General features: G+C 41.8%; 2 protein-coding genes across 2 annotated transcripts in view; both read left to right on the forward strand.

Annotated features, from left to right (window-relative positions):
- LOC126556961 (bromodomain-containing protein 8) overlaps positions 1–18,610 on the forward strand; it is a 238,854-nt gene that overhangs the window by 168,469 nt on the left and 51,775 nt on the right. The window lies entirely within an intron of this gene.
- LOC126559198 (uncharacterized) lies at positions 17,302–18,066 on the forward strand. The gene is made up of 4 exons (XM_050215322.1): positions 17,302–17,355; positions 17,419–17,565; positions 17,644–17,814; positions 17,890–18,066. The coding sequence occupies exons 1-4, from the start codon at positions 17,305–17,307 to the stop codon at positions 18,064–18,066; spliced, it is 546 nt and encodes a 181-aa protein (XP_050071279.1). The 5' UTR covers positions 17,302–17,304.

Consider the following 18,610-nt stretch of genomic DNA (forward strand, 5'->3'; position numbering starts at 1 on the left):
TTCTTGGCTGCTAGCGAGAATGCTTGGTTTTAGGGGTGTTGCAACGTGAGCTTAATTGCAATAACGCGCCCGGGTGCATAAATTAATACTCACTGGAGCAAAGCGGCTGATTTCTGGAACAGGTAGTTTAACATTTGAGAAGACATGGTCTTGAGAAATGTATATACTTCTTTGGAGTTCTCCTTGATAATTTACAAGCCACTTTTTATATATATTTTTTATCATGTTATTAAATGTAGTATTCAAATGTGTCTGTGATACATTTGAATAGAATTCGGACCACTACATATCGTAGTATTAAACAATTCTCTAGCAGTAATCAAACTGATTTAAACCGAACGGTCCCTTTACCCTCATGGAATATCTGAAAGTCGCTGTAAATGTGACGATACCATGAATATACAATACTGTATCCTTTCAAATAGATTAATTCTTAAAATGTATTACTACCTTCTTCTTGGCTTAACGACCTCTAAGGTCACATTGGACATCGCATGGCTTACGAGACTTGCCGATATCACGTAGTTGGCTGGGATTTGAACCCCGAACCTGCCATTTGAAAGCCGGCGCCGCTGTTGCCTACACCACCGGGCAACCCCTACTATGCAATGATCCAATAATCCTCCATCTAATATACCAGAGATGCTCCTAATTATTCGTTGTTTAGTATTCATAATCAGGATCAGGTTTCTTGGTCAAGCCGATGGACTTAACATGCATCATACAACGATGAGGTCTAGTCTTGATGACTTTATATGCTCTAAGCTTAAACTTATTAGGCAACTTATTAGATCAAGTGGAGAAGAACATCTTGCACAAGTTTTACAATCACTCAAAATCAATATTTACAATCCTTTGAAGCAAGTATGTGAAGGTGTTCGTGAAAAATCTTATTTTTTAATGGCGCTTCGTTCAGGGAAGACATGTTAGACGCCGCTCTGAAGTAATAAGAAGAATTTTTTGGTATATCTAATATTTATTGCCGTACCTTTCCAATAAGCAGCATACAAGCATCATGTTTTGATCACAATAGTTCTCAAAGTTAGCACACTTCATCTTCCAATACTTTGAGTCTAGGAACTGCTGGGTTCTGTATCGACACACACAAAGTCCTGTAGATGAGCAAGTCCTAAAGCTTCTTCAACCTTATGTATAGCAATAAGAATTCTTCCTTCAACTCAAGCCTTTCGCCGCAAAACCATAAATCTTATCCTAAATTGTACGCTACCATGCCCGGATTCTAGCGCTTTTACCGGCCGAACAATTGCAAGAATTTCCCAATTCATCCAAATTCATCTATTTAAATCGCAATTCCGCACTGCCACACAATAATGCCACAACCTGCACATGAAAGTAGTGGGAAACATTTGCCGAAACCCCGTAAAAAGCCTTCAGCCCCGAAGATCAACGAGGTAACATTCGATCCCCAATACCGTAGTGTACATTGAAATCGCCGAGATGGAACCGCGGGCGCTTTTTGTCGAATACCCCCCCCCCCCCCCCCCCCCTCACATGGATGTCGCTGGCTCGTCCCGAACTTCGAGTGCTCGCCCGAAATCGATATCACATTTGCAATTGCTCAACCGATAAATTCGATATGCCTGCGGGTTGGACGGGACTTTGCTTCGCTCGCTGGCAGCGTACCGTGCGAGCTCTTCAAACGGTGTGCGCCCACAATGCGACGCAAAGGATCAGGAGCTGTTTAAATATCAATTTATTTTGCTTCCATCACGGCACAGCTTCCGTTTTGCGCTTTGTCGGCCGCAGTCCCGGTACGCCTAACGATGCCGTGCACAATTGAGGCCGGAAGTGGTTTCAGCTGTCAAACAGGCAGCTAACAATGTTTGAAGCGGTTGATTTATTTATTTTTTCTTCGCCCGTTGCGCTTGCATCCCTGAATTGAAATTATTTTCCCGAGCAACAAAATGCTTCAAAGCTGTTGGGAAGCGGCCGTGTTGTGCTGATTGTGGATAAGACTTTGCGGTACGCAAAAGGGCACCTCAAACCGATTATTTGAATGCAAATTTTACAAACAAACCTATGAGACTTATGTGCGCATTGCTTGTGACGGACCTTGACATTGTTTTTTCGAGTTGCAATACTTTACAAAGGGAAAATAATTGCACCAACTGCTCCTATACAACGCTTTGCAAAAGAATATTCTTGGTTTTCTTTTCCGTCGTGTCATAATTTAACTTTACATTGTGAATTAAAACTTCCAACCAGCACCAGGCTCTGGATCGTAAATCACAACCCGTTCACCAACACACATCCATTTTATGCTGAAGTGCATGCAAAACTACCCATTACGTTCCGAGGACCGATGAAAGGAGTCCGATCCGAGTCCATAAATAATAAAACTTTAACAACAAATAGCTACTAGTGGCGTAAACCTGTTCCCACTTGTTGTCAACGCACACGACAAGGTAGGTGCACGGGGACGCCCCCGTGCAGCAAGATCACTTTCCCATTTTCGTGCAAACAATACCCTTCAAGCTGAGATCTAGGGGGTGGGTGTAGGTTAGTAAAAGTTGACTCGAAACTTTCCACTGTTTTAAGCACCGGATGGCAACGTCCGTCTGTATATGGCCACCGTGTGGACTAGAATTGTGTGGATTACTTATCACCAACCGAGCCCTGTGGGACTTACGTGGGAGAAGTGTTGCGGTTGCCTTTTCCGAGGTTGAAATATTTATCGAACACAATAAAACCCGAGACAACTTCACTCAACGGCCTCAAGAAGTCTCGAATTGGCAGCATCCGGGACCTAGCCCAGGCCGCTCGTTTGAAGCCGCTTCTGAATTAAGGACGAACTTGACACGATTACCAAGCAGTTTCACCCGTGCCGGATATCCGGCAAGCAGGACACCGAACCCCTGGCGCCCGGAAAGTTCACCACGACGACCCGGATGGAAAGTTTGTAATTTTGGGTTAAAGTCCTCTTCTGTTCTCAGGTGTTGCCGGGGTGTTTGTGGTTGAGTGGTTAGTGTAGGGGTTGGGAAAGATTTGGTTGGAAAGCAAGGGTATTATAGCACACGGCTACGGTAGGCAGGCATGCGTTGGGTAAATATTTTGTCACTTACATTCACGAGTATCCTTGGTCCGGATCGGGCTATTGTTTGCGTTTGCACTCGATTGGAACGGAGAATGTTATCGAAAACTTTTCCCAACACTCCTCCCCGGTGGGATATATTTGCAGTCGTTGAACGATCTCGTTCACTTCATTTACTTTCCCTTTAATATTCTACGATCGTTATTTTGCTGCTTATCCCCAGAAAGTGCACCTTCATACAAGCACACAGCAGCACACAAACACACAGACACACACTCTCCCGTGCACACAACACGCTAAGCTTCCTCAATTTGCACTTGAAATCATCACCGCTCCACGGACTAAGGATATCGGAAAGGAAATTTGCTTTCACATCCAATTTGGGACACAACACTCCACCGTTATCCTTTTCCACCAAGGACTCTTTGACCGGTTTTCACAAACGCAGCATCACATTCACACCACACTCCCAGCTCGCACGCTCGCTCGCTCCAACACTAATGGCACAATTAATTATCCCGCTTCTTACTGCTGACGATGCTCGTGCTCGTTGCTGCTGCTGTCTCAGCGCGTGTGTCTCCGGGATTCCGTGGGGTTGTTATACACCACCATCGCGCACCCCCAACACCACACACACACACACACTGTCACGGGATGTTGGGATGCCTCAGCGTCAGAAGGCAAAAAGGGCTTTCCCGAGAACCGTGGGTCGAAATGGGCAAGGATAAACTTGCCGGATAAATTTGGCGACTTTAACGGTTTGCTCGTTAAAGGAAGCTTCCTACGGATAAGTTAGCATATATACACATGCACACGCGCGCGTTTGGAAAAAGCAGCCGAGAAAATCAGGACGAAATGAGGATGAAATAAGCACAACAGCAACAAATTAACGACCACTCATAACGATCACAGAAACCATTTTGCACCATAATGTGGTCGGCTAATGGGGTTGGGAAATTGATACGCAGGCCAATTTTTAGGGCCCAGAACTTCAAGTGATTAAACCCGGAATGCCCAACGCACGGATGACACAATTTGCCTTATCATAAACTTATCATTATCAGGGTTTAAGAATTAGCACCAAGATATTCAATCCAACGTTTCCAATTTGTATTTTGATTGTTTTGGAATATTTCTAGGATTTGTTCACATGTTTCATAGCCACAACAAAGAACAGCTGATAGGTTTGAGTGCACACAGTAATTGCAAGACTCGGAGGGTTTTCCCTTACACTGAAAATGTTGAATGTAATTACTAACATGTGAAGATCACTATAATATCACCATTTAAAAATCACTAAATTAATCCTAATTTTTAAAATCACCAGTAACATCACACGTTCACTTTCTTGTTGCCCACAAATTTTGAAGAAAGAAACTTTTCTTTAGATATTTACCTTCACAACACTGCAACGATTCGGTCACTTAGTAATTTTTGAGAAAAATTATTTTATTTCTATTAGAACATACGCCAACAATTCAATCGGCCACACACGTAACAATGGCACAAATCACTATCGTTAACACTCTTCACACTCTGTCACACATTCACGTCAGTTAAACGCGTACTTCGGGTATGTGTGTGTCACAATCATCATCATCCCGAGATGTGGGTGCGATCTGTCACTTCGCCGGAGATCTGTCACTTTGCTGCGTGTCTTATTCCATATGCGACCAACGCGACAACCAGACTGAAGCGACCAACTCGAACCGTAGCCCTCGAGAGCGCACTGTTATGCTCGATGCTTTCGATCTATGCTTCGTTCACCCTTCGTCGGGTGTTGTGCTTTTCGGGGTGTGCTTTTTCGTTGTTTATCTCACAGTTTTGGCTCACCTAGTCTTGATGAGAACTGAGCTGAGCTGAGAATGTAAACTCCGACTGTACACGAGTGAGCACTGCGTGAGTGAATCAAGTGCGTGAGAGAACAGAATGGGAGAGAAAGTGCAACGACAGTGAAGATGACGACGACGAAATGCAGCATAAATCCGGAAGGTAGTGAGATGTGAGAGAACAATATGATTTTGCATTTTCGTGAGCTATGCACGCAGGAGAAAGGTAGCGAGTGTTTGAAAACATACAAAACTGGGGAAAAAAGCCATAAGGCACAACGAGCTCAGGCATGTGTAACGAGTCGGAAACGGAACGGAAGATCGCATCTCGTCAACCGTGACGGATGCATTAAGCGAAGTGAATGAAACACCCACGCAAACACCCTTACATACTAGTGGAAAATAATTAAGGCGACTTGTCAGGTTCAGTATCATCGTATCAAAATTACTATCACGCAGGAGAAAAAACAAACGATTGCCGCCAAAAATCATACACAAATCCGTTCACTTTGCACTGTGTGAGGTAAGATGAGTTTAAGTGAATGAAATGTACACTGATGGTGAGTAGTGAGTGAACTTCATCTCAAGCTCACGAAATAGCAGGCTCTGCCGAACTGCAGAAGGAGAAACACATTTATTGCGTGTAGGCTCTCTCTCTTCTCACAGCTTCACCCTCACCGAACGCATGCAGTGAGCGGGAAGTTTTCGTCGCTGCGTTTCGTACACTCCGAAATTCACTTTCGTTACGGTTGCTCGCCCATGTGGCCCGTTTTTCGGTGACTGACGCTAGTAGAGAGATTCGTTACACTCTAGCGTTTTGTGGGGGTTAACAGCTGAGAGTTGAAGAGGGTGTTTTCGGCTGACCGTTTTTGACTGGGACGTCACGCGCGGGGTTGGAGTTGGAAACGGGCTGAACACAAACCCTTCGACCGGGAGGCTTTTTATTCAACCGCGTGTTTTACCGCTCACCGAAGCGTCGTGCCTATTATTCGATCTTTACACAATATGCCAGCCGTTCGTTCTCGGGCAGTGTGTGTTTGTGTATGTATGACATCGTGGGTGGAGTTGGGAGGGGGTCTGGATCCTAGGGCATGATGAAGTGGGACGCATAAAAACACAGCATGGCACCGTTCGAAAGGCGTAACTAAACCGTGCAAGCCACACCGTTCCGTGACGTTACGTTTTACAGTCAATGGCCCCAACCGGCCTGCCAGCTTGACCGTTTGTCATCGTGAGACCCCCTACCCATGGCGAACGTTTACTTTTACGAAAGAGGAACGCGCGCACAACAAAACATTGGAGAGAAGAAAAAAAAACAATCCGTCCGGATCGAACCAGGAGCCTTCGCGACTTCGAAACGATCGGCGAAATGGAATGTTCATTGTGTGTGAGGTGGTCTGCAAATTCCACCGTTCCAGCAACATTGAGCTGTAGGTCATTCTATCAGTACAAGTGCGTATGCTTCTTTTCTTTTTTGTTTCTAATAAATTGGAACGTCGTTTCGATGGCAAGTGAAAGAAGCATGTCGCACTAAGCGGGTTTAAAGCGGTGTATTTACAGTGTACGAAAGATGACAACAGTAAATGATGACTTCTCCGAACATCCCCCATCCGGAAATGGAGTTGGATCTGACCGGAACAGCGCTTGATGACGCATCGTAACGTTACCATGTGATGCAGCACGTCACCAACATGGAACTGCAGCCGAACAATGGACCATTTCGTGTTTGGAGTACTTTTAACCATCATCGAGGCTTGGGACATTACGCATCACGGGATAGGGCGCCTCCCTCACCATTAACTACTGAGGCTTTTGTTTTCCATGAACTTTATATTTATTTATACCGACAAGGGTTGCTTTTACATGAGGGAGGTAATAGCTATGCAAAGTGTGACATGGTACCCTTCTGATGGATGAAACACGCCACTTTAACGTTTTCATCCATTGTGGTAGATAACGCAGTGAGAGACGTTTTATTTCTAATTTAAATGGAAATGATAACGACAAACAAATGTCTTGTTTATGTTGCCTAATCATAGACTCAACCTCATGAATAGATGGATAATTAGACAAATATTTTGCGAGTAAGCGAAGACGATTTCTGTTACTTAAAATATTTTCAATAAAATTAAAGACATCAATTTGCGTAGTCCAAAGAATCTTTCTAGTGTTTCCTCAGCATTCTTTTAAATCTTGAAATAAGTTTATAAATACCGTGACGGATAAAAATATTAGAATACCTACTTGGGTATAAAACTCCTCGAGATCTTGGTCTGCCATTTTGCCTTTTCTTGACTATATTTCACCCATAACTGAATGTCTGTGGATGGGATTTACACCGTCCATAGACCGTCATGTTGTGCCTAATAATTTTTCTTATACTTTTTTCTTATTTTTTCTAATACTCTATACGTTGTTATCCTCCTAACATATTTTTAAAAAATACAATCTGGAGCAAGACGTCGTTCTTAAAAGAAGTAAAATATTTTTCTTATTTAAAAACGTCTAGCTGTACTCTCTTTGATTACAACGCAATAATCTAGCATTTTCTGAACACTAAGAAATTATATTCAAGGTTTAACTATAGCAGCGGCTTTTTTCAAAATTTGGACATGGTAAAACATAACACGTATTGAAAACTACATTCCAGAACTTGGAGTGATTTTATTCTTATTTGAACCGCCCCCTTGTTCAATGCGATGCGATATAAAGCCATGTTTTATATCTTGATTGGAACCAAACAAGTCACTGTTATTTAGAACTTTATCCTATATTCTAGGATTTTATCCTAGGATTTTATTCTAGATCCTAGAGGATCGAAACAAAATAGATCGTCCTACAGCAGCCTCAAAAATAAGTATCAAAAGAATTCCCTGAAGTTTTCGTTTTCTCTCCTAGTCTGCGAAATAGATCCAGCTCAGATCATCTTCATGATAGTTCCAATAAGTTGTGTAACATCACAATTTATCTGGAAATTCAAAAATGTTTGCACCTTTTCCAGAATGGAGAAGTTGCTTTTTACTAGAGTATTTCAAAATCTCGATGCACTAGATGAATGTTTAATATTTTAGGGAGATATGCTTGATAAAAAACTAGTATGCCCGGGATAAGACAAAGAATAAGGAGCAAATGCCTTATCAATATTTTCATATAATTTATTCAACACAAGCGGTGGTGACAGTACGGCATTATTCCGTCATAATAATTGGTAAAGAAAAATAAATAAAGAAATGCTTGATAAAATTACGTTTGGCAGCTACAAACATTGATAATGTCTGTACTATGTTTATAATTAATCTGATGATTTTTTTCCCAAAAACTGTGTATTAGATTGGCTCAAAAATTGAAATCATGCAATAGAACATCTTCACCATGCGGCAAATCTTGGAGAAGATGGCTGAACAGCAGATGAACACGTACCATTTATTCATAGATTTCAAGGCCGCATACAGTCGTAAAACCCTACGAGGCCATGAGCTCTTTTGGAATCCCGGCCAAACTGATTTGGCTTGTTAGAATGACCATGACCAACGATGAAGGTGGACCAGATGAAGGTGGATGGAAAACTCTCAGGGTCCTTTGCTACCACCAAAGGTTTGCGCCAGGGAGATGGGTTCGCCTGTCTTCTATTCCACTTGGCGCTAGCGAAGGCCATCCGTGACTCGAAGGTGGAGATTTCGGGAACCATCTTCTATAAGTCAACTCAGATCATGGCATACGCTGATAATATACACATCATTGCTCTGCGGCTCCCCCAGGTAGCAGAGACCTACCAAATGATCGAGCAGACGGCAGAAAAGCTCAGGTTGCAGATTAACGAGGCAAAGACCAAATTGATGATGGCACCGTCAGCAGCCCTACTAAGAAATCCGGAACTACGTGGGGATGATGTACGGATAGGTGATCGCTTTGAAGTTGTCACCTATCTCGGGTAATAGTCAGCACCGAAAACAGCGTAGAGACAGCGTTGCGTGCTAGGATGCATGCGGCCAGCCGGTCATTCTACAGCCTGAGGAAACATCTCACCTCAAAAAACCTGTCGCGACGGTCGAAGCTGGAACTGTATCGTACCTTTATAGTCCCAGTACTCACATACGCCTCTGAGACATGGACCCTGTCCAAAACAGACGAAGCCCTCTTAGCCGCGTTCGAGAGAAAGATGCTCCGAATGATTGTTGGCCCCGTATGTGTGGAAGGAGCCTCTACAACGACGAGCTGTACGAACTGTAACTGTAAGGCTCTGATGGCCTGGCCATGTTATACGCATGGTACCGGACGACCCAGAATCATCCATCCGCCATCAAGGCCGAGCTAACGGATTGGCGGACGACGGCGCGAGACCGTGAGCGGTTCCAGACTCTGCTGCGGCAGACTAAGACCCCAAAGCGGTTGCAGCACCTGATAAGTAAGTAAGTAACAGAACATAGAATTACTCTTGATGAACTGATTTTTCTTCTTCATAGTTTAGAGTTTATTAAAATCCATATTTGTCTCAAGATTTTTCTCAAGTAGCCGTTAAACAAGGTGTTGTCTTTCGTATTTCAAGTGTACCTGGGTTGACCTCCTCTACTTTATGTTGCGCATTTCCGTTGTTCATGGTCAGAATTCTTGTATTGTGCACTATTATCACCCATCTAACTTCCGTTTGGAGTTGTTTTTAATGGCATGGAGGACAACTTGCTTTAACATGAGCCAACGTTAGACCTTGGAGCAACATTCTATCAAAACTTTCAAAAAAAATTTAAGCTTTAGCTTTTTAAATTGAATTGCCACTGCACACATTATTTACAAAATCAGATTAACTTCCAAGACCAAAATGGCACTCGATTGGAAGATCAACATAATACTTCTTTTCCCAAAATCATTCTAGTACGTTACGTGTTAATTAAGGCATAACAGGTTTATTGTAATAAAATTAACCATAAGCTTGCCTAGTCGTTGACAAATTAATGCAAACATGAGATGAAAATGCCTTTATTATACAGATGCTTACCGCGTTCACAAGGTTTAGCGTTATGATGTGATGTTTCTGAGAAGATTCATTGCGCTGGTCAGGTTTGTTATGGCAGAACCTTCAAAACTGGCCTGCCAAACCGCTCACAGCATTGGGACGTAATGCGATAATGCAAATTAAACATCTTAACCCCAAATGGCCAGTGATGCAATAAAGGTAACACAAAGTACAAGGTTCTGAGAAAACGCACTAGAAACAGACCATCAGGTCGGCCGGATTTGGCGACCATATTTTGGATGGCAATTAACAGTAATTCATCGTTTCGCGCGCCATCGTCTTCATCGCAACGTGGTTTGTCGCAGCACTGGACGAAACTGGCCAAGCCGCACAGCAGCAATGCCCCATTGATCATGACCGTGGCCGTAAATCATTCGCGACCGGGGTGAATCATGCGCTCTCCGGATCCGATCCCGGTGTCAAATTTCATGGGATAATCGTTGCGCACGGGTCTCGCATTCCGATCCGCAACCACTCATTGCAACCGTGTTGCTTGGCAAAACAATACCGTAAGCAACGAGATGCATTGAAGTATGGCGCACCGGACCCGATACCGGTCCGAGTTTGAAAGATCTGAGCCACCGAACGCTTTACACGATATGTTTTGATCTTTGAAAATGCTCCATCGGTTGGTGGGAGACAGGTACACGGTGTACCACGACCACGACCGGCGAATGACCTTCCCACGGGGTAATCTGAAACCAACAATGTCATCGGTATCGCGATTACAATAGTTTTGTACAGCATAACAAAGACAAACCAGCGGTAAGCTTTGTGTTGTGCATTGTCGTATGTCTGCAAAGGTAATGCACCTTTAGCACCGGTCTTCGTGGAACACGGTTACATCGGAAATAGGAACTGCAGCTAACATGAATGGAAGAAAGAACATGAAAGTAAAGATAATGGCAAACAGGAACCGTTTGGATGGATCATGAAATAGCAGGTAGGATACGATTTAAAACAACATAATGTCTTCAATTCATCTCAAAATTATATTTCAATGTCTTTAAATGTTGCCCGATTTTCTTTTGCTTCACCATGAGACAGAAACCATTTGTACAAGTGATCAATCAATTACTTTAAAACTATTTTTTATCATAAAATATTTGACAAGCAACCAACAAAATGCCTACATTTCTGCATCAAAAGAACACAACATGACTACGGCACGGGTTATTTTATAAAATTTCAAACTGCGTTCGAATAACATTGATTTTTGATTTTACAAAGCCTTTACGGGAGCTATCTTCTCAGCCGCTGCGGTTTGCTCTGTGATCGATGGATAGTAAAAAGATCCAACTAAGTTTAATTTTTGAATGGATGTATCACTCTTGTGGCAATACGGTCAGGCCGTCCTTAAAAGTATTTTAAAAAATGATCATGTGGAAAAAGCTTTAGTTGATCTCTTTCATCTGCAGATATTTGGTTACATCTGCTGTTGCTCAGATCCCAAGTCTCAGATTCCCGCTTTCGAATATACTATTCCATTTCTCGGTTCACGGTCAACCCTTCCCTACAGTTCTACTTGTTTAGTGATGTTAATTATTACTTAATTATACAATCTTCATTTGTAAGATATGTTTTCTAATTTTCTCGTAGGGTTGATACCCAAATACTTTGAAGAATGAATAAGGAAAAATAACCCCCATTCATCCTAAAAAAATTATATGATCCACTGAAAAGTAAGACAAAACCGTCATATGTATTTAGAAAACAAAACGACCTATAATACCACTTTCCTCAAATCAGCCATTATCTATGACAGATCGCATCCTCTTCACAAAGTTGCTTCAAAGAATTTTTGCATCATCTTATCATCATCTTCCGTTTCATTTTCTTTCCCTGTAATGTTTTATCACAACAGCATTTAACCCAAAAACTGTGCAAACCCTTGTCTAGCCTAAAGCACTGTCGAAGCAGCTTATTTCTCAACCATTTCAGTACCATTCCAGCCAACCATCCATCTTCAATGAAACAGCACAAACAATAACACACAACCAGCACTCCTTACTTGGCTGCTTGGCCACTCCAATTTAAATCTCGCCTTCCGAAGCATTTTTCCGGCGCGAAACAGCATTGACATGCAATGTATTACACCGAGCGGGGAGAATTCTTCAGTGCCAGTTGTCGCCCGGAAGTCGTCGCCATTTCGAACGTGTCAGTTTCACTGCCATCTTCATCCGGGCAAGCATAATCGTAACGGCAAAAGAAGGCAAAAAAAAAAACAAAACAAACAAAACACACTCGCTGCTTACCCTCTACCACTGGCATTTCCTGTCTTTATTCGCCCACCAACACAAAACAAAAACGACAACCTTCGCTTATCTGCATCACTTTGGCACTACCACAGTTTCAAACACGACCGCAACAAGGAAATGTTACATTCTTTTCTTTCGCTTAGCTCACACAACGCGAAAACAATCCTTCTTCTTTTCCCCCTTTCAATCATGCCCCCCCCCCCCCCCCCACTCCCTCACACCCCATAGGAACTCTGCTTCAACTTCATCCCTGGCAAGGGTCACCCGAAAGGAAGCTACCCCAATCAGGCGCCTTTCAACGATATCTGCAAAGCTAGGAGGGGCACACATAGGGGCGCTGTCATTGGCGAGGAATTGCGTGACGGTGTGCAGTGTGGATGGGTTTTACATTTCCGGAACAGTCAAAGCGAGCGGTTTACATAAAAATTGCTTTGCTTTACAATCGTAGCTCGTTGCATTCTTTCTTTTTTTCGATTTTTGTTTTATTGTTCTAGTAGAAACAAATAGAAAGAGTTGATTCCGGTTGTTCTTCCGGCTGAGATGGAAGAACGTCGTTTGCCTCATGCGTCAGATTTTCTTCTACGAGACTTGCGAAAGTTTTGCGTGTGTCTTGGGATATCAATAAGTGATGAAGTTCATACGTGAATCGTCGAGACGTCGGCATTTCTACAACTATATTGGAACGATGGAGAAATACAATTTCCTGTCTTGAGTAATATCTTCAATAATCATATCTCAATTTAATATCTTCTGATTACGATGATTGATTCAGTTTCAAATGCACAATAATTAACAATTATTCCTCAGAGTGTTAAGAGCCCCGGTGACCTGATTTGAAATTGTTTACCGGAAGTACATGTTAACCTACGTCCCAACATTGCTCTTCTACTGACTGCGTTCCAGTTAGCCATCGTGATCGATGTCAGGTCAATGTTGCCACACACACACACACACACACACACACACACACACACACACACACACACACACACACACACACACACCATAGCATCTCTCCCATTCCATCGTCTAAAATCATTCACAATATCTATCCTTCCTTCCAAATAAAAAGAGCTTCCCGTCTGGTTGGCAGCGTAAATCGGATCCGACAGCTTTTCGGGCATCGTTAGTGTGTTGTTTGCGGTATGGCGCCTCATTATTACCTCCGACCATAAGCATCCAAAGAACCACCACCATCACAGCACGCGACGTAAAGTTGATTCCGATGCGTTCCGTACGCCTTGCCTACCTGTATCGTCCGTCTACCTGTACCGTTGCCAGGTTGACCTCGAACCCTCTAGCCTGCACACCCGTTATCCTGCGGTGTAATCTTTTCCAATATTTGTCCCAAAACACGGTAAGTATGTGTGCTGTGAGTCTGGCGTCCTAAACGTCAACAACCATAAACATAAACAACCTGCCGTCACCTTGATACCCTTCTCGCTATCACATATGGTTGCACACATGTGTGCGTTGTGTGCGTGTGTTTAAGCGTTAGAAGTCGTCCCGGGTACAACATGGGAAGGTATTTCCACCTAACAACGTGAAGGTAAGTTTACTGAGGCGACGACAAAGTTCGTCCTGCTTATCCTACCTGTTTCGACCGCTTGCGTCATAGCGAAACGACGGCGACGACGACGTCGGGGGCCTAAGATCTAATCTTCCAAATGTTGTCTCCCACGTCAGGTAGAATCAGTAGCTAATTACTCGACGGCTAGGCTTCACGAGTGACGACGGCATCTGCCTGACGCTGGCTGGATGTTGTCACAGAGCAACTGGGAACACATACCAAGCCCACATCTCATGGAATGTTTTCTAGGACACATAAGTCAATCGATATCGTTAAGACTGCACGTGGAATGGCTTTGAAGCGTCCTCGTGTCCGTTGATACTATCTGGGGGATTGTTCACAAAATAAATACACATATAAACCACTATTAGCGACATTTATTTATTTCATGAGGTATGTTTTATTGCACGAATTTACCGGTGGTGATTCTTCTTCGAATTCTTAGAGATCAAATGACTGTTTTATTATCTCTAATCGGCTGTAGCATGGAAAATGGCTTTAGTAGATCTTTGTATTGAAATTATATTGGAATTTTCACAGTGAGAAGTACTTTTTTAAACCTACATTGATACTGAAACTATTTCACAACTAAAGAAAAAAAGGGTTGTATCAGCAAATCAGCAGCAAATTACCCTTCAGTATTCAATTATTAATGATTGGATACCCAAAAAAGCTTAGTTCAAGTGAATTTTCAACGAGATATTGCATCCTCTTTTTAGAATATCAAAGCGGACAATCATTTACTCAACTCATATAACGATGTTCGTTTTTTTATATGACAAAAAATCTAACGTGTTCGGTATTAGATGTCCGTTAAATTCATAAGCTTGAAGGTTTTTTTTTATTCTGAAATACTTGCAATAACACACAACCTCTCTGCTGCAGCTGTAAATAACCTCTAAAGGACGGAGAAGAGCACATGTGATTTAAATGTAGTTTCAACTAGGATAACAATAATCCAAAACAGACTCCATAGTTCTGTTGTTTGCAGTTATCCGCTACTAATACATAGTTCTAAAACACATTGGCGTCACATTACAAACTATATACAGTACTGGACAAAATAAATCATACGCGTAAAGTAAAAATGATCTTTGAGCAGTATTTTCTTTATTTTTCAGATAAAACCCATGGTTTATTCGGAACAATTATAGCATTTTCATTAAAGTTTTAAGTATTGCAAAGAAACATTTTAAAAATAGCTTTATCTGCTTCCAAGAAGTTGCTATAGCCAACAGTTGGTTATTAAGCATGGACAAAATAAATCATACACTTAAAAAAACATTTCTTTCTTGCCGTGATAATTAACTAACGTTCTTGCAGAACTGTAAAACTAGCAGCCCTGTGGCTTCTTTAACAGTTCTTTTACTGGAAAGCTAGTGGATCAATATATTGCGTCATATGAAAAGTGTAAAATGTCAGGAAAACAAATATCGCTCGATGTGAGAAATCTGGTTATAAGCGATCGCAAAAAAGGAATTGCTTTCCGGTAAATTGCTGAAAAGTATTCGATTCCTATTGGAGCTGTGCAGCATATCTGGAAAAAACACGAAATCTTTGGATTGGCGCAACTTATCTAGACAAGGACGTCATTGCGTGACGACGCGTCGTGATGATGCGATAATAATTCGGTTGGCGAAGCAAAACCCTAACTTGTCTTTCATGGAAATCGAGAAAACGATGAATCTGGGTGTCAATCGCCGAAACGTACGCCGGCGCCTCAACCAGAGTGGTTTGAAAAGTTGTTTGGCATCAAAGCGCCCTTTCATAAGCATGCAAAACAAACGGAAGAGATTGGAATTTGACAAAAAGTACACGTGAATGTCCACAGACTTTTGGGAAAGCGTTTTGTGGAGCGATGAGAGCAAGTATGAGCTGTTTAGACAAAAACGTCGATCCAGGGTATGGCGCAGATCCGGTGGTCTGGAGTCGAAAGTTTGGTGAATATCAAGAGAATTATAACCGCAAATGTATATATTAACTTGTTAAATGAAAATTTGGAGATTTCACTATTGAAAACTGGCCTAGAAACAAATTACGTTTTTCAACAAGACAACGACCCTAAACATACGACCCAAAAAAACAGCGTTCTTCAAATCTAACCAAATTAAGGTGCTCGAATGGTCACCCCAGTTTCCCGACTTGAACCCGATAGAGAATTTGTGGTGTTATTTGGACCATAAAGTCGAAAAAACATTGATCTCCAACAAATACGACTATTTTGATGTTTTGAAAACAGCGTGGGAGAAAATTAATACAGAATATCTACGGAATCTCGTTGAAAGTATGCCTCGTCGATTGGAAGCGGTGCTGAAGGCAAAGAGTGATTATAGCAAAAATTCAGGGTTCAAAAATAAAAGAAGATATTTGATATAAGCTTAACTTGTTAATAAAAAATCTGGTGTATGATTTATTTTGTCCAAGCCGATCCTGATCCTTTCGTGAAAGATAGCATATATTTAGAAAGCCATGCATAATTCTAATAACTTCACTTGTACAACATTATTGTCTGATGATAGGGTAACAACTTTCCTAAAGATAGCATTGTTGTAACTATTACATTGAACGAAATAATGAGCTTGTAGCAATAATAGTTAAAGCGTGAGAATTATTTTGTCCAGTACTGTATTTATGTATCTATTTAAAAATTTACCTGCACGACACGTACAAAATCACAAAATGGCCAATCTTGATCAGTGCCAGCATTTGTGCTGTATAAGACTTCTCCAAATAACTGAACCGTTCGGCTTCTGATTTGCGACTCCTTTATTTTACCTAATGTTACATGTCTGTTAGCCTGCTTTGCTGCCGATCAATCCGATAATCGGGCACGATGTGTGTAGGGCCCAGGAACGATCGTGTTGCTTAATACTTAGTATTAGTTCAATACTTTACATGTGCGTTTTTGAATAATTAGACACACTTATTTTAAAAGCTACTTCAATTAACTGAGGCATCGTTATTAACTTTGTTTTGATCTCTGCAGAAGTTACAGCACTACTCAAAATTGTTTGACTGAATGTTATCATCTGATCACAACGTTTAAAATAAATTACCGGAAAATTACCTTCAAACTAGAGAGTTGCTTTACGCTTTAATGATTTTGTTAGTTTTAAATGCCAGGCAAGATAACAAGATGCCTGCGGTATGTTGTTCTATTGTACATATCTTTGCTTGATTTTATTTAAAACCACAACATTTCTAAATGTATATTCCAAATAAGATTCCAAGTAAAATATCTTAAACGATTATTGATGATAAAAAGCCTTAAAGACAATCATTTTACTACGATTAATAATCTTGAAGTAAACATACAAAACAATGTACAATTAAATGCGTATTCTAACGATCAACTTACAATCAAACGGTCCACAATTACACTCCAAAACAGCCAACCCTATTATCTAACCGTATTTAAAAAATACTTCCCTGCATTCCAATTATAATCCAGCACACAGTATCACGCTATCAGCATTCACTAATCACAACAGCGAGCACTATAAATTCACTGGCATCCAGCTTCGTTCATTGCAGTGCTTTTGTAGTTCGTTTTTCGTGCGGTTCGATACGAAGCTGGCTCGAGAATGTTTAAACACTGTGCTTTATTGGTGCTGTTGGTGCAGCTGATCGATCAGGTAGATTGACTCTTTTAGTGTGAGAAAGATTTACATTTTATTGCATTTACTCTACCTCCCCAGTCAGCCGCCGTGGTACGGTTCGAGAATCTCAAGTACGAGCTAAACAAGGACTACATGCACGGTAACTTGTTCGTCAAGAGTCAGAATGACAAGTACTCCTTCGGTGCAGACGTTGAGCTGGCAAAGAAAATCGAGGGCAGCGTCATCGTGAGTTTATGAAATGTGGCTGTGGTCTTTCAAAATGATATAAAGTAACGCTCTCGATGTGTTTGACTCACGTGGTAGATTACTCCGCATCTGCAGCATTTGATCAAGGGCGAATACCACACGATGGTAAACATCGATCTGGACACCTGTAAAGTTGATCCGGTAATGTCGGAAAATCCGATCGTACGCACAATTGCGAAAGAATCGACCAAGTTCATCAATTTCTCGCTCATGTGCCCATACAATCCGGTAACTACTATAAGTTTTATTTTATTAAAAAGATAAGATAATGAAGTTTACTCTCCATTATTTCACTTCTCAAAGGGACGGTATTTGTTGAACGACTTTACGCTCGATTCGGAAAGCCCACTGCTGAAGCTGATCCCGAACGGCAAGTACAAGATGCAGCTGAAGGCTACCCATTACCCGACACCAGACTCAACACCGACCGTGTTGTTTGAGTATTCGATTGATTTCGAGCTGTTCGCTGCCGCCAGTTAAGCGGATGTTTGTAGATGATGGAAATGATCCAATGCCTTCATCATGGCTCAAGCGATGTCTCTTTCTTGTTGTTTGTCCTTCCAACCATGTTTACCCAATAAACCCTTGCAAAATGTGTAACAGAACAGTTATTAATATCGTAATAGTTTTTTCCCAACAATCGCAAGAAGACGTAGCTCAAAATATTGGAGTGACCTGCAAAATAGTATCCAAATGACTGTATTCGTTAGGAATGGTCCAAGGCTACTCCTGAACTAATTATGTCAAGAGTCGCACCGTGAAGCGATCCCCATATATTGCTGATCATTTGTACCCCTAATTGTTACAGCCTATGGGCACATAGATGACTGTTCCAAGTCATGCTGCCACTGCTGAAGTGAGGCCACCCTTTCGTTCGAACCAGCGTCTCGGCGATCAGTGGCATGGGCATGGGATGGCTCAAAAAATACTACTGCTGTCAGTTTTCTGAAGAAGGTCCTCAAGGTTTAGCAATAATCCGACCTCATTCTAATGAGCACACTCATGGTCTTGGCCGCGCACTCCA

The sequence above is a fragment of the Anopheles maculipalpis genome, chromosome 2RL (assembly GCF_943734695.1).
Source record: "Anopheles maculipalpis chromosome 2RL, idAnoMacuDA_375_x, whole genome shotgun sequence".
NCBI classification, from domain to species: Eukaryota; Metazoa; Arthropoda; class Insecta; order Diptera; family Culicidae; genus Anopheles; species Anopheles maculipalpis.

Coding starts and splice junctions, on each gene's coding strand:
- LOC126559198 (XM_050215322.1), top strand. CDS start 17,305: ATGTTTAAACACTGTGCTTTATTGGTGCTGTTGGTGCAGCTGATCGAT. Junction 17,566..17,643: donor AAATCGAGGGCAGCGTCATC/GTGAGTTTATGA, acceptor CTCACGTGGTAG/ATTACTCCGCATCTGCAGCA. Junction 17,815..17,889: donor TCATGTGCCCATACAATCCG/GTAACTACTATA, acceptor CACTTCTCAAAG/GGACGGTATTTGTTGAACGA.